The sequence below is a fragment of the Mus musculus genome, chromosome 8, assembly GCF_000001635.26.
Source record: "Mus musculus strain C57BL/6J chromosome 8, GRCm38.p6 C57BL/6J".
Taxonomy (NCBI): Eukaryota; Metazoa; Chordata; class Mammalia; order Rodentia; family Muridae; genus Mus; species Mus musculus.
Window position 1 is genome coordinate 105,126,251 of NC_000074.6, and position 24,074 is coordinate 105,150,324.

Here is a 24,074-nt window from a genome sequence, read left to right on the forward strand (position 1 = left end):
TAGTGTATGAAGAGACAAAAATAAGAAATTTGATATCCTAATGGCAAAGCTCAAATTTGCCCCAAGGAACTCTTTGTCCCCTAATCAGCAGGAAGTAGTCTAATGATGTCATCACTTCCTTTCCTACCCCCTGGCTTTATTTGAGGATATCTCTCTTCTCCTCCTTCTCCTCCTCCTCCTCTTCCTCCTCCTCCTTCTCCTCCTTCTTCTTCCTCTTCTTCCTCTTCCTCTTCTTCTTCTTCTTCTTCTTCTTCTTCTTCTCTCTCTCTCTCTCTCTCTCTCTCTCTCTCTCTCTCTCTCTCTCTCTCCCTCTCTCTCTCTTTCTCTTTCTCTCTCCTATCCTTCTTTCTCTCCTGCCTAGTGTTAGGGAATTGAAAGGGAAGAAACAAAGAGATGGGACAGGGTAGAATAAAAAATAACCCACAAAGTAGCCAAAAGAATGCCTATGACTTTCCTCTCCAAACAGTCAAGTAGCCTCGACTATGGAGAAAACACATGTACCCCAGGCAGTCATACCCACTATACTTCACAGTGATTTGTGGGATCTTTTACAAAAGTCATAAGAATTGGCCATTGCTGGCTTTATCTTGCACGTTTGACCACTGAGTCTCAGAAAGATTCTCTGAAACACGTGGACAGTGAACAGCTACGTGAGCTTGGAGTCCCATCTGTCAGACTCAGAGGGTGAAGTTCATTCCACACTGTTGCCTGCTTTACATTTGTCCAGCCAGGACACTGAAAACTCTGTGCCAGGAGTTGGGAATGTAGCTCAGTTTGTAGGCTCCTTGACTAGCATGCACAAAGCCTTGGGTTCACTCTCCAGCACTGCGTAAAACCTAGCACGCTTGTGATTGCAGCACTCAGGAATTAAACATAGGAGAATCAGAAATTCAAGCTCATACTCAGCTACATATTGAGCTCAAGAACAGCCTAGACTACATGAAACCCTATTTTGAAGAAAGGGAGGGAGGGAGGGAGGGAGGGAGGGAGGGAGGGAGGGAGGGAGGGAGGGAGGCAAGACGAACCTCTAAGCCAGTGTAGTGGTGTATGTTCATTATCCCAGCACTCCAGAGTTGGATGAAGTAAGATGGCAAGCTGGAGGCTAGCCCAAGCTACATAGCAAGACCTTATCTCAGAATATGTAAAGAAAAGAAAGACCAAGAGGCTTAAGAAGAGCTGATATTTACTCTGACACAATGATGTAGTAAAGCCAGTTGCGGTCTGGCTACCTGATCCTCCGGGCACTATGTGCACTGGATGAGGCCATATGTTTCCCAGACGTGTCATCAGTGTTTCTGGTCCTGACACAACTGCTTTCCATGTGGGCCAGGTAAAAGGTAATTTCTTCCCTGGGGGAAGGCAGCAAGAGTCAAGCCAGTTGTTGGCAGGTCGGGTCCTAGAGGCCCACACAAAGCAGGCCAGGATTCGGCACAGCTGGGTGAGAGAGTTTATGCATGGCTGGTCCACTAGGGACCTAGTGGGTGATCTCACCTCCCTTCCTGTCTTCTCTCACCACTCCCTGCTCCTAACTACCCCAAGCTTGGCCTGTTTTGAGTGACATACTAGGGTACTTGATGCATATTAGTGAGCTAATTTTATCAAGAGGTTTGGTGGTAGCTAGAGAGGGTTTTGCAACCGGAATTCCAGCATCCTATTGATGTGAGTGAGCACTGTCCCCAAGGGACCCAGCAGAATGAGTTGCCAGTCAGGGGAAAGCGGGTCCATTACAACCTTTTTTGTTTTGGTTTTCTCTCCCACTGTTAGAGGCTGAACTGATGGCCCACATTTGCTAGAAAAGCATTTTACCCCTAAGCTATATCCTCCACTTCCTTCAGTTCTTATTTGGAGATAAGATCTTGCTAAATTGTCCAGGCTGTCCTTGAACCTGCAGTTCTTCTACTTTTGCCTCCCTCAGTTTAAGATTAAAAACAAGTACGGCCATAACCGAGGCACTCAACCTTCTTTTACCTAAATATAATAATAATAATCACCACATTTTTAATGTATTTGGGGTAAACAGTGGTGGCCTTTAATCTTAGCACTCGGGAGGCAGAATCAAGCAGATCTCTGAGTTCAAGGCCAGCCTACTGGTCTACAGAGTGAGTTCTGGGACAGTCAAGAATACACAGAAAAAAACTTGTCTCAAAAAAAAAAAATCCATCCTTTAAAATGTATTTGGGAGGGACCAGTGCTGCGTATTCAACAGGGCATGCTAATGGAGATCAAAGAACAACCTACAGGTGTCATTCTCTCATTACACTGTGTGGATCCCAGGGATCGAATCCAAGTACACAAACTTGGCAGCAGTCACCTTGAATCTTCTCGTCCTCCCTTCTCCTTTTTTTTTTTTTTTTTTTTTTTTTTTTAATTTTGAGGCAGGGTCTCGCTAAATGGCCCAGGTCAGCCTTGAGTTTGCTTCTGCCTTAATCTCTTAAATAGCTTAAATTACAGGCCTGAGCCACCAGCCTCACCTATTTTGATGTGTGCTTTGCATGGCCCGTACTGGTCCTATGCAATATACATCTTCAAAATCTACCTGTTGGAGTTATTGAGCCACCCTAGCCTTTTCTCATGCACCAGTTTGCCTTGCGTATTTACAAGTTCAGAGTTCCTAGGCCCCACTGACTGTAAATCGAATATATTCTAAAACACAAATGCAACAAATCAAAATTTGGGAAAGCCGGGCGTAGTGGTGCACACCTTTAATCCCAGCACTCGGGAGGCAGAGGCAGGCGGATTTCTGAGTTCGAGGCCAGCCTGGTCTACAAAGTGAGTTCCAGGACAGCCAGAGCTATACAGAGAAACCCTATCTCGAAAAACCAAAAAAAAAAAAAAAATTGGGGAAAAGAAAATTAGCGAGTGTCTGTTCTACACAGTTTTCATGGTCGTTATTCCATAAGCAATGTGGTCCATTGGCCATTTAACAGCACTTACACGGTGCCGAATCTCATAAGAAGTCTAAGAACCATACTTTTGAATCTGAAAATTATTGCCCACACTTCAATCTCAGCAAGTACATGGCAGGAGGATCTCAAGTTGAAGATCCGCCTGAGCTGCACAGTGAGTTTGAGGTCAGACTAAACAGTCTGGGGAGATCCCGTCTCAAAATCAAAGTGAGGTGCTGTGGATACAGCTCAGTGACAGAAAGAAAACATACATACGGTATACAAGCCCATTACTGGTCAACCCCAGTAATGCAAAAGAAGTATTGGGAGGGTGCATAGAGGTCATGTGCAAACACTTTCCTGTTTTATGTAAGAGACTTGGGCATCCCAGGATTTTGGGATCTGGCAACGGGGAGGGACTTCTGGATCCTATCCCCCAAAGACGCCACGGAAGTGTTTTACTTTTGACAAGAGCAGAGACAACGGGCCTGACAGTATTGAAAGTATTGAAAGCATGCTTTACTTGGGCCAAATGAGGTAGCACTCACCTGTAATCCTAGCACTTAGGAAGCTGAGACCAGAGGATAAAGACCTCGTCTCCCAAAAGTACAATAATCCACTTAGTCCTGACTACAGTCTTAGATTCTCAGTGCTCTTCTTGTATGGGTTTTTCAGATAGAGAATATGTGATTCCGAAATTCATGTGATTTGCCCAAAGTCACACAGTGACAGAGCTCGGGTTCAAACCCAGGCAGCCTAGCTCAGAACCACCACACTAAGCTGGCTGGTACTGCAGAAGCTTATGAAACTCGCTATTGTCAGCCCAGTTGTGTCAAGACCAGAACACAGTCGGAGTGTTTTCTGTAGCTGTCCTGTTTCTTGCTTCCTTTCCGGTAGTGTGGGAGTGAGGCTGTTGTCAACAAGGCTTTGTGTATTTTGGATGGTCTCTCGGATCAAGTTTCTCAGTCAAAGGACATAGGCAAATTTCAGGTTCTTGCTTCATGCCGTCCAATTTGAGGAGACACTGGGTCATGACCATACTTGCTATCAGATGAGATACCGTGAGGGATCGGTAGGGAGGAGATGCTTCCACTGCCTGTGAGATCCAAGTCGTGGCAGATGACCCACATCAGCACATGGGATTTGCTAGAAAATCGTCTGGGAGTGTGGGCATAATTCTTGGCCATCTAAGGCTGGAAAGGGCATGAGAAGATTGCACTGGGGAGGAATTGGGAGATGGTGCCTCGCTGTGCATCCCTCTTCTTTCCCCTCCCCCAGCACTCTGTGTGTATGTGTTGTGTGTACATGTATGTGCATGTTTACATAAGTGTGTGTGAGCATGTGCCATGGTGCGTATTTAGAGGTCAGAGGGCAAGCTCAGGTGTCAGTCAGTCTTCACTTTAAACCTGGTTTAAGAGGGGCTCTTCATGCTGGCATCTGCTGCTGCGTACACTTTCTGAGCTAGTTCCCAAACTACCCAGATTCTCCTGTTTCTGCCTCCCATCTCACTGTAAGAAGCACTGGGAGTGTAGACGCGTGCTACCGCGCCCAGATTTACACGGATTCTAAGAACTTAAACTCAGATTCCCTAAGCTTGTGTGGCAAGTACTTTACCTACTGAATCATCTCTCCGGGCTTCCCATAGGAATCATTCTTAAAGGAGTATAGGACAGAACAATATTGCCCATTATGGAGGGGCTTGTCCAGCCCAGAGCCTGATGCCAGCAAACGGGGTGCTGTAGCCTAACACTGTGAATGATGAGCAGACTGTAAGGAGATTGGTTAGATGCAACATACCAAATGGTTCCCATGTTGACCTTGCAGGCAATAACCCACCTTGAGCCTGTCTGAGGCCTTCCTTAGAGGACTATGGAGCCCAATCAATGGCGATTGGGCAGTGAACATCGTATTCCTGAGGAGAGAGGAAAAGCCACACGAATGGGTAAGGATTTCAATAAAGGACATTTCTGAGAACTCAGTGAATGGGCCTTGGAGAAAATGGTGTATATCCATCACGTGTCAGATCTACAGAGCTGGAGACTATAAGTCAGTAAGAAAGACATGCCCTTACCTTTCACCCTCCCAGCACAGAAACCCCTAGATACCCATTTCCTAAAGATATGCCAAGACTCTAGGACTCCCGCCTGATGTGTTAATAAACATGGACCCATCTCTTCCCATCCAGCCCCACACTTGCTACTATAAACACCAGGCTCCATCTCCCTTTTCTGTCCAATTCCACAAAGGTCAACCTTTATTCCCTGGGGAACCTTTCCTCACTCACTACCCTGGTCTCACTAAGTGAACCTTCTCATGGTTGCCTTTAGATCTAGACTCCAGTGGGAATGTAAGTATTCACCACACTGACTTCCTGTTCCTGACACAGTCTTACCCTCTATGATGATCCTGTCTGAGAAACCTGTGCAGAGGAGCACCTACAAGAATCTGCACAAAGCAAAGGCAATCAGAGAACCCAGCGCTCTTCAGTCCATGGGGAGCATGTCTGAGGGCTCCAGTCTTGGCTCCTACTCAATGGGTGAAGCTTGACTCGTACCTTCAAGCTGTTGCCAAATGAGCAAACTGGGCAGGGATTGCAGGCAAGCCAGTTTGGTTGAAGAGCCAAAACCATACAGTGTGACCTATCACCCCAAGGAGGAGGGACAAGGCTCCACAGCTGGCGAGAAGCTGGTCATAACTCCTCCAGCCCCAGCCTCTGATGATGGGAATCAAGAAGATAAAGGCAGAACTTTCTGGTGCTTCCACGCTGCGCTCAGAGCTCCCTTCTGACCCCAGAAGTGTAGGCATCACTGCAGCCCATGGCAGAAGCTGGCTGGAACATGAAGTGGATTCTGGGCTTGAGCCTCACCCTGTGCCTGGTAGTCCAGACAGCCTTAGGTAAGATAGTCACCTCTACTGGGGATCCCAGTCCTGGCTCAGCCACTTCTACACAGTGGGACTTAGACAAGATCTAGGCAGATGGAGGGCAATATTTCAAAGGTCTTGTGTGTTAGAAGTCTGAGCAAGTCATTTGTCCTCTGTGAGCCCCAAGACTGCTCTGCAAAGTGAGGACTGTGTCTCCTACCTCCTGGGATCAGCGAGGGACCTGAGAACATGACTTGCCCCTGTCCCTCCTTCTGGCCTTTCCCCACTCCTTCCTGCCTTTTTTCTCCTAAGCAGACGTCCACTTCCGCCTTCCTGTGCCATATATGGCCTCTATCTGTGCCTTTCTCCCCAGCATCCTTCTTTCTAAAATGAGTGTTATTCTCTGAACTGTGAAAAGAGCATAACACATTAACAACTGTTTATTGAGGTATTCACTACACATACAACAAGATGCACATATCTGAAAATATAGATGATGTGACCACCATTCTGACAAAAATCTAGAATATTTAGAATATTGCCAGGATTCTATGTGCCATTTTCCAGTCAACACCTCCAAAGTGACCACTCACTGTTCTGACCTCTATTGCAAATTTATTTTGCCTAAAAAATTACATCAGTTTTTTTTCTTCTGTTTTAGTTCTTCTTCTTCTTCTTCTTCTTCTTCTTCTTCTTCTTCTTCTTCTTCTTCTTCTTCTCCTTCTCCTTCTCCTTCTCCTTCTCCTTCTCCTTCTCCTTCTCCTTCTCCTTCTCCTTCTCCTTCTCCTTCTCCTTCTTCTTCTTCTTCTTCTTGATGATGATGATGTTGTTTTAGAGAAGCTTTGATAAAAACTGCTTTCTAGCATTTTGTGATATTACCTTCTTGTATATTTACACATAACTGTGGTATTAGCATGTGCACAATTTTAGTTTTAAGATGTTTTTAAAATTATACTTCTTGCCGGGCAGTGGTGGCACATGCCTGTAATCCTAGCACTTGGGAGGCAGAGGCAGGCAGATTTCTGGGTTTGAGGCCAGCCTGGTCTACAGAGTGAGTTCCAGAACAGCCAGGGCTATACAGAAAAACCCTGTCTCGAAAAAACAAAAACAAAAAAGAAAATTATACTTCTTGAGTGTGTATGTGCATGAGTTCGTGTACACTTGTGTACGTGTGTGCTTGTGCATGTGTGTGTGTGTGTGTGTGTGTGTGTGTGTGTGTGTGTGTGTGTGTGTGTGTGTTCTTACTTGTGCATGCCACAGCACATTTGTGGAGGTTGGAAGACAAATCACAAAAGTCCGTTTTTGCCCTCTACTGAGTGGATTCCAGAAGTCAAACTCAAATCATCAGGCTTAGCACCACACACCCTTGTCCTCTGTCCTCTGAACCATCCTGGACAAACTGTAGCTGGCCCTACAGTTTTGTTGTTGTTGCTGCTGTTGGTGGTGGTTTGTTTTTTTTATTTTAATGTGTGTTGGTATTTTGCCTGTATGTGTATCTAAAGGATGTCAGATCTCCTGGAACTGGAGTTCCAGACAGTTGTGAGCTGCCATGTGGGTCCTGGGAATTGAACTCAGGACCTCTGGAGGAGCCGTGGATGCTCTTAATGGTTGAACCATCTCTCTAGCTCCCTGCCCTACAGTTTTATACTCTGTTTATTTTTCCACTTAAATTCGTATGGAAAGTAGTTTATAGCTTAAGTTTTTATTTACTTTACTTAGTTCCTAGATCTGAATGAGGCTCCAGCATCCACTGGAGTTCAGATCAATTTTTGCTTTAATCAAGGAGCGCATCAGTTGCTGGGTATGTTCCAGATCCTGATCACAATGGGATGTGTGTAACTAGCATCACACAGAATTGTACAGGGAATATATGAGTGTCTTGCTGTGTGTATGGCTTATACCTCAATAAACTATAGCTAATGTGCTATGTTTTCACAGTTCAAATAACACTGATTTTTTCTAAAGAAATGCATTCTGTTTTAAAGTGAAGTCACTAAATCAAAGCACGTGAATATTTTATAACTCCCTATATGCTTTGCCAAGTTGTTTTTCCAAGGCATTGTGTTAATTTGTCCTCCACCCATGCTATTTGTGAATGTCCTTTTCACTGTGTCATCTCCAGAACTGGGTGCTGTCATTCATTAACTTTTCAGGTGCCATCTGTAATTCTAGGCCTTGATAGTACTTTATGGATCCTAGTAAGGTATGGATACTAGTATTGGTGATTTAAAAAGAATTTTTAGGGGGCTGAAGAGATGGCTCAGTGGTTAAGAGCACTGACTGGGGGCTGGAGAGATGGCTCAGTGGGGAAGAGCACCAACTGTTCTTCCAGAGGTCCTGAGTTCAATTCCCAGCAACCACATGGTGGCTCACAACCATCTGTAATGGGATCTGATGTCCTCTTCGAGTGTGTCTGAAGACAGCTACAGTGTACTCACATACATAAAATAAATAAATAAATCTAAAAAAAAAAAAAAAAAAAAGAGCACTGACTGTCCTTCTGAAGGTCCTGAGTTCAAATCTCCGCAACTACACAGTGGCTCACAACCATCTGTAATGAGATCTGATGCCCTCTTTTGGTGTGTCTGATGACTGCTACAATGTACTTAGATATAATAATAAATAAAATCTTTATAATAAAAAGAATTTTTAGTTAAAAAATTTAATTGTGTGTGTGTGTATGTGTGTGTGTGTGTGTGTGTGTGTGTGTGTGTGTGTGTGTGTGTGTATGTGTGTGTGTTCAAGAGTATGGGTGTTTCCACAGAGGCCAGAGGCACCTCATCTCTTGGAGTTATGCTTAAAGGTGATTATCAGCCACGTTGAATAGATGCTGGGAACAGAACTCAGGTCCCTCTGCAAGAATGATGAGTGTTCTTGTTCACTGAGCCATCTCTCCAGCCCCAGTAATATTGATTTTTATTTTGTATGGCTGTGAGTATTTTATTTTTATTTTTTCCCCAAACAAGGTCTTACTCTCTAGCCTAGTGTAAAGTTTGTGTGTTTGTGTTTGTGTCTGTGTGTGTGTGAGAGAGAGACAGAGACAGAGACAGAGACAGAGACAGAGACAGAGACAGACAGATAGACAGACAGACAGAGTAAGAGAGAGAAAATGAGGGGGGAGCATACTAGTGTATGTAAATGCAGGCTCAGAGAACAATCTTTCATTCTCACCATACCTCTTGTTTGACACAGGGTCTCTTTGTTGTTTCCCATCCCCGGCTGGGTATGCCAGTCTAGCTGGCCCGAGAGATTGCAATGACTCTCCTCTTTCCACTACCCGTCTCCCTGTAAGAGCAGAGTGATTAGACACTTACGCCATGCATTCAGCTTCTATGTGGGCTCTAAGGAATAAAACCCAGGTCCTCACACTCACACAGAAAATGTTTCTATCCACTGAACCATCTCTCCAGCCTTGAACTCCCAGCCTTGAACTAGTGATACCCATTCCTCTGCATGCCAAGTGCTGGATTACAGGTGTGCCACCACAGCTGGTTTAGAATATTGTTTTCGGGGCTGGTGAGATGGCTCAGTGGGTAAGAGCACCCGACTGCTCTTCCGAAGGTCCAGAGTTCAAATCCCAGCAACCACATGGTGGCTCACAACCATCCGTAACGAGATCTGACGCCCTCTTCTGGTGTGTCTGAAGACAGCTACAGCAGTGTACTTACATGTAATGAATAAATAAATTAAAAAAAAAAAAGAAAGAAATAATAGAATATTGTTTTCATACGTGCTTCTGAGCTCCCTCTGGGTAACAGAGCCGACACTGGACTCGCCATGCCACTCCTCAGCAACGGTTTAGAACTCTTTCACATGGTTGTGACTGGCTCCCTGGAGATCAGGGAATCGACTGACTCCATGATTTACACCAGTCACGAGACATTCTATATGTGACGTGAGCCTTTGAGCTTATTTCTGTCTGTAGAAGAATTTGTAGGAGATGGTACACACCTATAAGCCCAGCACTTATGAGCCTGAGGCAGGAGGATCACAAGGGTTGTTTCATGAGTGCATGCATGTGTGTGTGTGGTGAGCACATGAATACAGGTATGCCCATGCAAGCAGAAGCCAGCGGACAGTGTTAGATGTCCTGTTCTATCATTTTCTGCCTTCTTCCTTTAAGACAAGGTCTCTCGCTGAACCTAAAGCTTGCCATCTTTTGGCAAGGCCAGCTGGCCATCGATCCCCAGCAAGGATTATGAGTTGGAGTTCCGTTTGGGCTACAATAAATAGCAAGACTTTGTCTCAGAATCAAAAATAAAAGCAAGAGTCCAAGCATGGTGGTACATCCCTTTAATCCTGACCCTTGTGAGGCAGAGGGCCTAGGAATTCGGTTTAGATGGATGTTTTTAAGACATGACCCCTTGAAGTCTAAATGGCCTTGAACTCATGTAGCCAAGGATGATCTTGAACTCATGATCTTCCTGCCTCGGCCTCCCAAGAGCTATGATGTCAGGTGTGTGTGTGCTGCCTTGTCTGGCTTGGGGATTTATATTTGACATCAATTCCTAAATGATTCTGAACCATGGCTAGGATGAGTAATAACTTGGGTCATATTTGCATTCTGTCCATTTACTGAATGAGTTCCAAGGAACAGGAACAAAGAGCGATTCTGTTTTGATAAGCAGGGAGAGGGAGAAACCGACAAGGGCACTTAGAAAGGGACAATGAGTGTGAGGCCTCAGCGACACTTGGCAGTCCAAGTGGGGCAGGAGAAGACCCTAGAAGACCCAAAGGGTGCATTTCAATTAGCCTATCTCGTATCTATTCCAAAAGCTGTCTAAAGTTTGAGTATGCTTGCAGTGTGTGTGTGTGTGTGTGTGTGTGTGTGTGTAAAATAAGTGCACTTGCTGCATAAGGACCAATATTTCAGACCTCCAGAAACAATGTTAAAAAAAAAAACCTGCCTGCCTGCCTGCAACCCCACCTCATGGGAGGCAGAAACAGGGAATCTCTGGACCAAGATGTCTAAGCAGACTAAACAAAATGATGGCAAGCTCTGGGCTGGACAACAGATCCTGTCTCAGTACATAAGGGAGAAAACAATCAACTAAGACACCTGATGTCAACCTCGAGTCTCTATATGCACAAGCACACATGTGCACCTGCGCACACACATGCACTTACACACAACTCACACACACACACACACACACACACACACACACACACACACACACATTAAAACGTAGTTGACTGAGGGCCAGAGAGCTGGCTCAGCAGCTAAGAGCACTGGCTGCTCTTGCAAAAAAAAAGCCAGATTCTATTCCCAGCACCAACATGGCAGCCTACGGTTGTCTGTAGTTCCAGCTCTAGAGGACCCAACACCCTATTCTGCATATGGTACACTGATGTACATACATGCAAAACACTCATAAACATAGGATTTTGTAATAGTTAAAAAATAATAATTGATCCGGGCGTGGTGGCGCACACCTTTAATCCCAGCACTTGGGAGGCAGAGGCAGGCGGATTTCTGAGTTCGAGGCCAGCCTGGTCTACAAAGTGAGTTCCAGGACAGCCAGGGCTATACAGAGAAACCCTGTCTCAGATGATAATAATAATAATAATAATAATAATAATAATAAATTTGTTGATATATGTGTGTATTTGTATATGTATATGATGTATGTATATGTTTATTTTATGTGTATTGAATGTGCATATGTGAGTGGAGGTGGGTGCATGTGCATTGTATGTGTATGTGTATATGTACCAATATAAAGCAAGCAGCAGCAGCTACCCGAGTCTGGTGGCACTCTTTTGCAATTCCAGCATTTGGGAGACTGGGTTAGAAGAATGATGAGTTCAGAACCAGCCTGAGTTATGTAGTGAGACTCTGGAGAGAGACGGGGGAAGAGCAGAAAGAGAGGAGAACGGAGGAGAGAATGGATTCCATGGCAGATGTACCAGAATCCCATCCATGGTTGAGAAGCATAAGAAGACAGAGTGACAGTCCCTCTTCTCTTCCCAGGTGCTTTGCACACCAAGGAACCTCTCCTGATCACCAAACACGGGATCCTCCAAGGAAAGCAAGTGCATGTGGGAGACACACCCATCCAAGTCTTCCTGGGGATCCCCTTCTCTAAACCTCCGGTGGGCACCCGCAGGTTTGCTCCTCCAGAGCCCCCGCTACCCTGGAACGGCATCAGAGATGCCACCACCTACCCACCTTCGTAAGTGCCAGAGGACTGTGGGCTGGTAGCTGAGCAAGCCTGAAAGGTAGAGCGGACCAGTGCCTAGAGTATCTCACTAGAAACACCCTGTGACTATAGCAAACCTGGAACCTATTCTTGGCTTCGGTTTCCAAACCTCTGCGCTGAGATTAGACCAAATGGCGTTTAATCTACGATTAATGGAATGATCGTAGTGTTCAAGTTCAAGTGAGGGAAATCTAGACAAGCGAGATGTGGTAACTGGCTATGCCACAGGACCTTCTGGGAAGCTGAATTTCCCAAATGTACCCCACCACCAGTTCTCATCCACAACCCACATCTATGGATGATGGATGAGGGACGGGCTCCAGCTTCGTAACAAACCCACATGGTACTACCAGACACTCCCTGCAGAGGGCGCTCCAAGGTGAGCACTTCAAGGGCTATTTCAGCTTTGACATTCCATTGTCTTGCTACTGCCTCCAGCCTTCACATAGCAAGACTTGAACAAGGATTGCCCTTTCCGTAGGCTTGGCAGTTCAGCCAAAACAAATATATTTACTGTTTATTCAGGCTACTGAATAATCAGCTGTCCAGAACATTGTGTGGCAATCATTAGCAATGTTCAGTATCAGTGGGTTAAAGCACAGGGTTTAGAATCTGAGTGTCAGGTGGTATTTTAAAAAGAAAAAAGTCCTATAACTTCCACTTCAATGCCTATTTTTAGGAAGAGTTCCACTTTTAGGACATGATCAACTAGAGAACAAGGGTGGTTTTGCTTTATGCCAACCATGGGTGAGGTACAGGCTCAATTTCAAGCAATATATACTGGGGCTTGAATATATAGTATATAGTATATAGTGTATAGTATATAGTATATAGTATATAGTATATAGTATATAGTATATAGTGTATAGTGTATAGTGTATAGTGTATAGTGTATAGTGTATAGTATATAGTATATAGTATATAGTATATAGTATATAGTATATAGTATATAGTATATAGTATATAGTATATAGTATATAGTATATAGTATATAGTATATAGTATATAGTATATGTTGTGTGCTATATGTTATGTGTTGTATGTTGTGTGTTATATATTTTATGTTGTGTATTATATTACACATATACATAAAATAATATATATTATATATTATATATATATAATATATATATTATACTATGAATATAATACATGTTATACACATAAACTCAAGCCCCAGGCATTCTGATCCTCCTCTAGCTATTGTTTGGAATCCCCGTCATCAGAACATGGAGTTACCATTGTTTGGAACTTGAAGATTGGGGTTTGGAAGTGAGGGTGCCCAGGTGCCCATTGTATACACTTTTGGGTGTCAGTCATTGAAACTCACTACAAACTGTCAGAACAAGGGATGTTTGTATCTTGGAGATCAAAGACAGAGCTATGGAGCCAGGCACAATGGCACATGCCTGTTATACTAGCACTTGAGAGGTAGAGGCAGAAGAGTTAAGAGTTCAAGGCCAATCCTAGATTATAGAAGACCCTGTCTAGAAATGGAGGGAGGGAAGGAGGGAGGGAGGAAGATAGATAGATGATAGATAGATAGATAGATAGATAGATAGATAGATAGATAGATAGATATGCTGCTTGCTGGTGACCTTTGAAGAGGCCAGGTAAGGTAGAAGGAGGACAATTGATTGAAGTTTATCCTGGGAGCTGGGGAGATGGGCTTAGTAAGTGCAGCACTTGGGTTACAAGTATGAGATCCTAAGTTCAAGGCCCAGAATGCACATAAAAAACCAAGAGCCATGGCAAGAATTTGGAGAGACAGACGCAAGAGGGTCCCTGGGGCTCACCAGCCAGTCAGCCTCATCTACTCAGCAATATCCAAGTAGTTGAGAGACCCTGCCTTAAAAAAACAAAAACAAAAAACAAGATGGACAGGCCCCCATGAAGAATGATGCCGAGGACTTTTTTTTCTGACCTCTGCATGTTTGCGCTGATCTACACACATGCACCTGCACACACAAGCTCCTTGGAAGAGAACTAGGAGTGCTGCTGACATAGGTGAGTGGGAGACACTAGGTTGGGACGAGGTAGGTTGAAGTGTTGTGGGAAGAACACAGGAAAGAGGGAAGGACACAAGAGAACTAACAGGGATAACAGACAGACACGTATTCCTGCACTCAATCAAGGAAGGCCAGCCCCAGACTGGTAAGAATATTCATTCCAGAGGCTAGGCGAGCAATGGGGAGTGGAGAGGAGGTGGTCATATAGCCCACACTCTTCAAACACCTTAAAATCCACATATCACCCTTACTGAGTGCTAGAACACACTGCCATCCTGCTTGCCAGGAGTGGTTGAATCGTGCAGGAGAAAAAACAGATAATTGAAATAATAATTCAACCAGCATTGTAGTCAAGAGTAGAGAAAGGTTTGTAGGACACAGAGGAGAGTGCCCATAAGAGGGGGTACCATTGGAGCTGGCCTGAAACAGACATGGAAGTGTGCATGCTGGGCAAGGATGAAAGCATTTGGCAGAAGGCACAGAGGCACAAGGGTTTGGAAATCACAGGAAAGCAGCCATGCCTATCAGAAACAAAGGTGGCTGGTAAGACCGGGTGGGAAGGAAGAGCTAAGTCATACTGAGGGTGTCTGGGTTCTTTTCTCTGAGGGCAGTGGGGAGCAGGTCTTCGCTGTAGTTCAGACTATTCTGGAATCCACTACACAGCCCAGAATACCCTTGATTACGGTGTCAGCCACTGTGTCCCACAGAGAGGGTTTTAAGAAGGGCGGTGCAGTAGTCTCCTCTGGGTTGCGTTTTGCTTTGTTTTTAATCGCTTTTATCAGTGTCCTCCAGAGTAAGGTGAGCACGTTGGGGGACTGAGAAGAGCTTGAGGCTGTGTGTGTCCAGACCATAGATTTGTTAGTCTTGGCAGGACAACGGCTCTATTTTTGGAGTGGGAAAATAGAATCTCCTTAGTCTGCTTAGGAGATAACAGTCTGGAAGGGTGGGGCATGAAGACAGAGAGGTACCCAGGGCTTCAAGTTTTGGCCTTTACTTCATCAAGAGTCTCCAACAAAGACTACCCAGGCTAAGGGGTCAACAATGAGACCGTGGTAGAAGGAAAGATAGACCCTGGGGAGCCCTGCCTGCCTTGGGGTCCTGGACCTGACCACTGGTTAAAAAATAAATAAAAAGGAAGGAAGGAAGGAAGGAAGGAAGGAAGGAAGGGAAGAAAAGAGAAAACAAGAAAAGAAGGAAGACGAAAAGGAAAAAGAGGGCTGGAGAGATGGCTCAGTGGGTAAGAACACTGACTGCTCTTCCAAAGGTCCTGAGTTCAAATCCCAGCAACAACATGGCTCACAACCACCCATGATGAGACAACACCCTCTTCTGGTGTATCTGAAGTCAGCTACAATGTACTGACTTTAATGTATTTATTTAATAATAAATAAATCTTTGAGCCAGAGCAAGCAAGGACTAAGCGAATGGGGACAGCCTGAGCGAGCAGGGGTTCTAAAAATTCAATTCCCAGTAACCACATGAAGGCTCACAGCCATCTGTACAGCTGCAATGTAGTCATATACATAAAACAAATAAATAAATAAATCTTTAAAAAAAAAAAAAGGAAAAAGAAAAAGAAAGCATCAGCAGAAAGCCCCCAGTAGGCATGCGCACGTGCACGGAGCCTGCCAGGCTTGCCTTTGTCTTAGGTTCTCGCCCATCACTGCTGATCCCGGGATTGAAATCATCTTCTTCATTACCAATCCAAATTCATTGCGTGCCCACAGGTGCCTTCAGGAATCCTGGGGACAGATATTATCCATGTACCTTAACACTCGGAAACAGTATAAATGGCTGCATTTCAGTGAGGACTGCCTCTACCTGAATGTGTATGCCCCAGTACTCGCCCCTGGGGCCCCTCTGCTGCCAGTGAGTTCTCTGTTTTCTGTTTGTTGTTGTTGTTTAATTTGAGTACACTGTAGCTGTCTTCAGACACACACTAGAAGAGGGCATCGGATCCCATGACAGATGGTTGTGAGCCACCATGTGGTTGCTGGGAATTGAACTCAGGACCTTTGGGAAAGCAGTCAGTGCTCTTAACCACTGAGCCATCTCTCCAGCCCCCAAGTACTCTGTTTTCTGTTACCTGATATACCCCCTCTATCACTGTACAGACCCGCTCAGGCTTAAGCGACCTCTCTTGCCTAGGTGATGGTTTGGTTTCCTGGAGGTGCCTTCCTCGCCGGTTCGGCTTCCACCTACGAAGGCTCAGAGTTGGCGGCCCGTGGGAAAGTGGTGCTGGTGTTTCTGCAGTACAGGCTGGGCATCCTGGGCTTCTTCAGGTGGGCCTTGGGCCAGGAGCAGGGCAGTCACCTTCCTACCTACCCGTCTCAGGCGCAGAAAGCAGTCACTGACGGGAGGGGGCGTGGTCCGTGGGCGGGACCGAGTGAAGAGGCTGGCATATGCCGGGCCTGACACTGTGGAAGGAACCAGCGGGCGCTGGGTACCATGTCAACGGAGCGAGTCTAAGAAAGACTTGGTTGGGCAAATTGGCAGCTCTCTGAATCCTCACCATGGAACCCTGACCATGAATCTCATGTGCCTAGCACCGGCAACAGCCATGCCCGCGGGAATTGGGGGCTGCTGGACCAGATAGCTGCTTTGCGGTGGGTGCAGGAGAACATCGAAGCCTTTGGTGGAGACCCGGACAGTGTAACACTATTTGGTCAGTCGGCGGGAGCGATGAGCGTCTCAGGACTGGTGAGTGAGATTTCCAATGGACCAGCAGAGAAATAGGCCAGCATGTTCCCACATTTCACAGTCACATGTGCAGACCTGTATGTCCACAGACATGGGGGTCCACAGACGTATTCCCACCCCTTGCCCAGGACAGCATTCCTGCCAAGGGGACAGCTGCTCACAGTCAAGGATGCTGTCTCTTCAAGAATAGCACCCATAGAGGTCATTGAGGTAGCTCCATAGGTGAACGTGCTTGCCGGCAAGACTGATGACCTAAGTTATCATATCAAGCATTGACTCAAAAGCCACAGCTGTGATTAGGCTGAAACTCGAGAGCTTTCTATGTGACAGGTATTCTTCTATAACCCTTATGTGTATTACTTTATTTATTTCTCCCAATCCAAAAAAAAAAAAAAATTGAGTTAGGTGTGGTGGTCTTAAAACTTGGAGGTAGGGAGGCTGGAGAGATGGGTCAGAGGTTAAGAGCACTGGCTGCTCTTCCAGAGAACCCTCGTTCAATTTTCAGCACCCACATAGCATCTCACAACTGTCTGTAACGCCAGTTCCAGGGGATGTGACACCCTTACACAAACAGAACACCAATACACATTAAAAAAATAATAATAAGTAATAAAAAATTTTTAAAAGGCCAGGCATAGTGGCGCACGCCTTTAATCCTAGCACTAGGGAGGCAGAGGCAGGCGGATTTCTGAGTTCGAGGCCAGCCTAGTCTACAAGGTGAGTTCCAGGACAGCCAGGGCTATACAGAGAAACCCTGTCTCGAAAAAGCAAAATAAAATAAAATAAAATAAAATAAAATAAAATAAAATAAAATAAATAAAAAGAATTTATCAAAAAAAAAAAAAAACAAACTTGAGGGAGATGAGAGAATCAAGGGTAGCCTCAACTACATAGTAAATCTGAACCCAGTATGGACAACACAAGACGATTCTGTCTAAAAATAAAAAAAAAAAAATTTTAATTTAAAAAAAAAAATCCAAAGAGACAGGTAGATGTGTAATTCCCAGCATTCCAGAGAGACCAGAAGTACCTTTCCAGCCTGAACTACACAACAAGGCCCTCCCAGTCCAAAACTAACAAATTAATTGACCAAATAAATAAATAATCTTTCAGACAAAGATAATGATGCACAGAAAAATGAAGTTAACTATTTTAAGTGAGCTATCAAGCCAGGATAGGTTTTGCTCTATGGCTTGGTTTGGCTTGGATATTTTTGTTATTTGCTAACACTGTGTCTTACTCTGCTGCCCTTGCCGGCCTCAGACGTAGTATGTAGACCAAGCTGCCCCAGAATTTGCTATGAAGACAAGGTTGGCCTCGGGTGTATGGCTTGCAACCATCCTTCTGAGAACAGGAACAGCTTTTAAGCAGGGAAAAAAGATTGGATGTGGATTAGATGAGGGCTCTCGGTCTTCTCCAAGGAGCAAAGAAGTAGGAACTTGGACTTGGAGGACATCTGGGAGGTGAAAAAGCAGGGTTTATCCCAGAAGAGACTATGAGGGCAGGAAGTATGGAGAGCAGAGGGTGCTCACTGAGTGGTTCACATGGCCAAAAGTTCAGGATTAGAACAGCTGCATATAGCAGAAAGCAGAGGAAGGACAGCCCCCAAGCTGGGTGGATAATGTCAAAAGAGAGGCTCTACCCAGTTTGAGGTTGACTAGAGCAGGTTTGAGACACATAAATTCTGAGATAGTCAAAGATCTAACTCCTCCAAGAGAGCTGTTAGCACAGGTCATTGGAGCTGTGGTGATGGGGTCCCACCTACCCGCATTTGTAACCTGTAGCAGAGAAAGACCCTCTTATTCATACCTCTGATATCCTCGGATCAACTCTGGGACCTCTAGAGACCTTTGCATAGGCCAGAGACTGAAAGGTGCTGGCTTTAAATCTAGGCTCTAGCCTATAACCCTCCAAGGTGCTCATCTCTCAGGCTGCTCAGAAATGGTCAGGCAGGCACCCCAAAACAACTCAAATGACCCTAGATATGGATCTCATGGGTACTCTGTTTCAAATCCCTACAGATGGTATCACCCCTAGCCCAGGGTCTGTTCCATCAAGCCATCTCCCAGAGTGGTACTGCGGTCCTGAAAGCCTTCATCACTCCCGATCCACTGACGTCAGCCAAGGTGAGCATCACTCCTCTCCCAGAGCTCAGCAGGTGGGGAGAAGGATGGAGGCATCCCTGTATACCCCTTCTCGTCTGCAGAAGATCGCTCACCTGGCTGGCTGCGACCACAATAGCACGAAGGTCATGGTGGAATGCCTGAGGTCTCTCTCAGCAGAGGAGGTGACGCTTGTTTCCAAGAGGATGGTACGTACAACATGTCAGTTGCCTTCCCTGTCAGCCTGCATGCTATAGCTACCCATCGATGCTTCCCCAGGGAACCTGTCTCTGGCACACACTGGGGGGAATTTCTCTTGATTCCTATCTTTTTTTTCTCTCTCTCTCCTTTACAGTCATTCTTTCAGGCTAACTCCCATAAAGATCCAAAAGAGGTGAGTAAGCAGTGTTTATTAAATACCTACTGTGTGCCAGGTTCTTGGGATACTTGAGGAACTTTTCAGGCCAAATTCCCTTCCCTGGTGAAATTGTTGCCCCACTGGAAAGAGATAATAAGCTCTATAAATAAATTAACTACTCACCTTCCTTGGAGGTACAGCAACAGGGGAAGGCATGGTAAAGGGAGTGTAATTTTAAATGGAATGAATTATACATGCCCCATTGAAGTGATATATCGTAAAGATTTTCAAGAGATAAAGAATGGACTATGGAGTCGGGCGGTGGTGGCACACGCCTTTAATCCCAGCACTTGGGAGGCAGAGGCAGGCGGATTTCTGAGTTCGAGGCCAGCCTAGTCTACAAAGTGAGTTCCAGGATAGCTAGGGCTATACAAAGAAACCCTGTCTCGAAGGAAAAAAAAAAAAAAAAAAGAATGGACTATGAGGATGGCTGAAGCAAGCATCTGAAGTCTAGGCAGCCTGGTTCTATCTGTCCTTGTCCCTCCCCATGTTCACCTTCCTGAGTATCACTACCGGTAATCTCACTTTTTACCAAAAAGGCTGAAGTTAGAACAGTTCTTGATACAGACTGAGCTGAGCGTCCAGGTCACAAAGGCCCTCAGAGGATATGTGGGATGACCAGCTGGAAATTACCCCTGGCCTTACAGATCGTGTGGTTCCTGAGCCCAGTGGTGGATGGTGTGGTGTTCCCAGAAGATCCTGTGGTGCTCCTGACCCGTGGGCAGGTTAAACCTGTGCCCTACCTCCTAGGTGTCAACAACGCAGAGTTCGAGTGGAACTTACCTTTTGTGAGTGGATAGGAAAGGTGCTCACCACGGTGGGTTTGCAGAAGATGCCCCTGGGACACTGTTTAGATACCAAGTCAGATCGTAGTGGCCCCATTGAGGATGCAAAAGTCACCTGTCTTCCCTGGCCAGGAATGGTTGAGGGGAGATAGGACAGTTGTCAACCCCTGAGCCTCCAAACAACTATACATCCTAGTGGCTTCCTTTACTCCTTGGGTCGTGGCAAATGTTCTAGCTCAGAATGGGCCCTCCCTGCTCTGCTTTGGTTCAGAACCAGGTGGCAATGTCAGACAGTGAAGCAGGACAGGTTGTGGGCCTTTCTTGGGAAGTGTCTTATCTGAGAATTCTACATGTAAATAGGCAAGACCTCAGACCTAACCCAGGACCTCTGGGTCCTTCTCTTCTGAGCAGCTCATGAAGATTCAGCTAAATCAGCGTATGATGAACCAAACCAACATCAACAAAATACTCTGGAGTTTCAACGTTCTGCTGGTGAGGGGTCCCATGGGCAGGGTTATTCAGTGTGAACAGGACTATATCCCCCACCCCCAACACCTACATACATTTCTTTTAAAATGTAGAACCTGTTCTCTGAGCAAGGGGTCCTGAGTCAAATGGGATCATTCTTGGAGAATCCTAAAGGAGTTTGACATGGGATGAGATGGTTGCTCATGGGCAAGGTCTCTGAAGCATCTTTAGGGTCATAGGAGGCAAAAATGGGAATAAGAATAAATCATGATAGAGACTTTCCTAGAAATCTCATTCCCAAAAGTGCTGGGGGGCTGAGGCTGGGTGCAAGCCAATGGTGTAGCCTCCCTGGCCCAGCTGGTCCAGCAGGCCTGAGGGTGAGTCTTGCATCCTGGCTCAGAATATCACTAAGGAGCAGGTCCCAGTGGTGGCAAGAGAGTATTTGAATGACGCTATCAGTAACCATGACTGGAAGATGTTCCGAAATCGCCTGATAGACCTAATCGGAGATGCCACCTTTGTCTACGCCACACTCCAAGCTGCGAGGTACCACCGAGGTATGGGGTCCCTAAGAGTAACCACACTGCTTCCCTGTACTCTTCAGCTGGGCTCCTTCCAACTGGGGTAACCCACTCTTCCCCCACTTTCTCCACACTTTGAGCTAGACTAGGACTCCAAGAGGCCACAGAAAAAGCAGTAAAAAACAGAGGAAGAGCTGTCCCTTAGGAATAAGGGCTAAACCTCAGCCTCCCTAGAGGAGAAAGCTGGAGTCGCAGAAATAGTGCCTAGGTTAAGAGCAACTTAAAAGCCAGGCTGGGGGCTGGAGAGATGGCTCAGTGGTTAAGAGCACTGATTATTCTTCCAGACGTCCTGAGTTCAATTCCCAGCAACTACATGGTGGCTCACAACCATCTGTAATGGGATCTGATGCCCTCTTCTGAAGACAAGACAGTGACAGTGTACTCACATACATAAAATAAATAAATCAAAAAAAAAAAAAAAAAAAAAAAAGCCAGGCTGACTGGGCTTGGGAAAATGAGTCTGAGAGGTCAAAGGTGAAGCTGGAGAGGACAGCCACTGAAGGCCCTTAAATACCGTGTCCCAAACAGAAAGCTCAGAAAAGGGAAGATGACAGCTTCCATGACCCTTGCCATAATCTTGCCAATTAGGTTTTAGTGTCCCCAGCATCTGCAGATGAGGAACTGCAGCCCCAGTGAGTTTGAGTGGCTTGCCCACTGTCATTTAGTGATGTCTTGTGCAGGCAGGGTTCGAATTTGCTCAGTGATCTGAATCCCTGCCTGACGTGGGTGGACGCAGTGCTTGCGGTGGACAGCGAGCTCAGGCAGAGACTTCCTGCAGTTCCCATCCATTTCACTTACTCACAGATGCTGGCTCCCCCGTCTATCTGTACGAGTTCAAGCACCATGCTTCTTCGGGCATCATCATCAAACCTTACAATGGAGCAGACCACGGAGACGAGCTTTCCTATCTCTTTGGCAGCCCTTTCTCCAAAGGTCCTGACACCCAATCTCCCCACTGTGTAGGAAGACCCTCACCTCCACTGGCTGACCACAGGCACTAGGGACTATTCAGTACCTAGTGTGCCGTGTACTCCCAGATGCAGAGTTGGGAGGTTGGCACCCCATGCCAAGTTCTTTGCAAAATACCACATCCTCTTCTGCCCCCAGGCTCATCTGCAGGTGAGGAAAAGGAATTCAGCCTCCAGATGATGAAATACTGGGCCAACTTTGCTCACACTGGGTGAGTCTAACCCCTTACACATAAAGACAACATTAGGCCTACAGGAACTACACAGCCAAGCCTGGGCCCTTCTCTTTTTCCTTGGCAGTCATGGGATACTAAAGGCCCCTGAAATGTTTCCCTTCTGTCTCGTGATGTGCACCCTTCATTCGCTCAAGCATCTAACAGCATCTCACCAATATCCTCCTTTGTATCTCACCCTAGCACTGGAAACTGGGGTTCAAGGATACCTGTCATAAGCATGTGCTACATCCTCCTACCCCACCCCATGAAAACAAGATCCCAAACAGGCACAGTGGGAGCTGTCCCGTGGGGAGCCTCAAGGAAGGTTCTGGTTCTGTTTGAGTGGCAGCGATAGCCTGAAGCAGAGGCGGCAGGCACTTGATCTGAGCTTTGGGTCCCCTGTGTGTGTTTTCCTAGCTCTGCCTTCTCTCCTCTGTCCTCCTGTGACACTGGAGGAGCCGTTCTGAAATATCTAACCGAGTTACTCACTTGCTCAAAACCCTTGATCATGCCCCCAGTGTAAAAGTTCCATCCCCTTAGCCTGGCGGGGAAAGCCCTTACAAATGTTTCCTGCGGCGTCGTCCTTTCTGCACACCTTCCTCTTTATGCTCACCCAGATCTTCCCTAGCCTTGTACTGCTTGGAAGCTCACTTCCCCCACCTCCTTCCCTGGGCCTTGCTGTGGAGCTGGTGCTGGCCTCAAACTCAACAATTCTCCCACCTTCACCTCTGGAGTGCTGGGACTCTTGCATGTTCACCATCACACCCAGTTAGCTCTTCTACTCTTTCATAAAGATCTAAGTATCATTGCCACAAAGCCTTCTTGGGTCTCAGCTCCCCGAGTGAAGGTAAATGAGAGAGGGGTGCAAGAGGGGCAAGCCAAATGAGTGACAAGAATCTATTTCTACTTTTGGGGGGGGTCAGGAACCCCAATGGCGAAAAGCTGCCCTACTGGCCACGCTTTGACAAGGATGAGAAGTACCTGCAGTTGGACTTCGATACAAGAGTGGGTGTGAAGCTCAAGGAGAAAAAGATGGCTTTCTGGAGTCAGCTTCGCCAATCTCAGAAACCTTAGAAGCACCAGCTGTACTGAGAGTGACCAAGCAAGAGGGAGCTATGCTACCATTCTGCCTCAAGGAGACTGGCCCTGGATACATCTGAGGACAGGAGTCCTCTTGACTCAATCTAGGACATGTAAATATTCCTGACTGCCTTCAGATTGGAGCTGGAGCCCTAGTCCATCGTATGGGGCTTAGTACTACCAGTCTAGCCTGATGTCCCATAACACCTTATAGCTCATTATCTAATGACCTATAACCAAGCCAGGGCCTTTCATCCCCCGCCCCACCTTAGTCCCATCTCAGAACCATCTCTTTTCTCCATTTCATAAGACCTCTTATCCTTCATGATGTATCTGCAGCCCTCTCTTATGGAAAGTTCACACACTGCCACTTCCTGTCATTGTACCCTGCCGTGGTTGATCATCTACTCTGTTCAACTTGCTTACTTATGATGATCTTGAGGCCCCCAGACAATCCATTCATGATATGGTGAAAAGCTTTGATGGCTTGGGATCTGTATCCTCTTCTCACACTCACCTCCCCCGGGGTGCTTCCAAAGCCTGTACCTAGAGATTGTCCTCAATAAAAACTATGTTGACTTGATCCTTGCGGACTTGATCTCTGTAAAATAGGTGAAGTGGATGTGATCACAGTTTGAGCCCTTCGAGTAACAGAACATTGCTGCTGGCTGCTTCCTGGGCTGTGCTTGCTAGAGGGACTGAAGCCAAGGCATTTGAACTGCAAAGGATTTTGCTGGTGCCAGATGTGGGAATGAACGCCTGTAATCTCAGCATTTGGAACGTGAGAAAGGAGAGTCC

At 46.1% G+C, this 24,074-nt stretch overlaps 1 protein-coding gene across 1 annotated transcript; it reads left to right on the plus strand.

Annotated features, from left to right (window-relative positions):
* The first annotated feature begins 5,549 nt into the window (after positions 1–5,549).
* On the plus strand, positions 5,550–23,859 carry Ces4a (carboxylesterase 4A). Its single transcript, NM_146213.2, has 14 exons — positions 5,550–5,780; positions 11,722–11,923; positions 15,687–15,828; positions 16,108–16,241; positions 16,506–16,659; positions 18,681–18,785; positions 18,866–18,970; positions 19,117–19,155; positions 19,827–19,967; positions 20,376–20,456; positions 20,833–20,989; positions 21,818–21,946; positions 22,121–22,193; positions 23,120–23,859. Exons 1-14 carry the CDS (start codon positions 5,702–5,704, stop codon positions 23,268–23,270), a joined length of 1,692 nt encoding a protein of 563 aa, NP_666325.2. The 5' UTR covers positions 5,550–5,701; the 3' UTR covers positions 23,271–23,859.
* The last annotated feature ends 215 nt before the right edge of the window (positions 23,860–24,074 follow it).

What these genes read in the sequence shown, in the direction of transcription:
- Ces4a (NM_146213.2), top strand. Translation starts at nt 5,702, where the DNA reads ATGGCAGAAGCTGGCTGGAACATGAAGTGGATTCTGGGCTTGAGCCTC. An exon ending in CGATGAGCGTCTCAGGACTG is followed by an intron (nt 16,660 to 18,680) that starts GTGAGTGAGATT and finishes AAATCCCTACAG; the next exon opens with ATGGTATCACCCCTAGCCCA. An exon ending in AGCTGCGAGGTACCACCGAG is followed by an intron (nt 20,990 to 21,817) that starts GTATGGGGTCCC and finishes ACTTACTCACAG; the next exon opens with ATGCTGGCTCCCCCGTCTAT.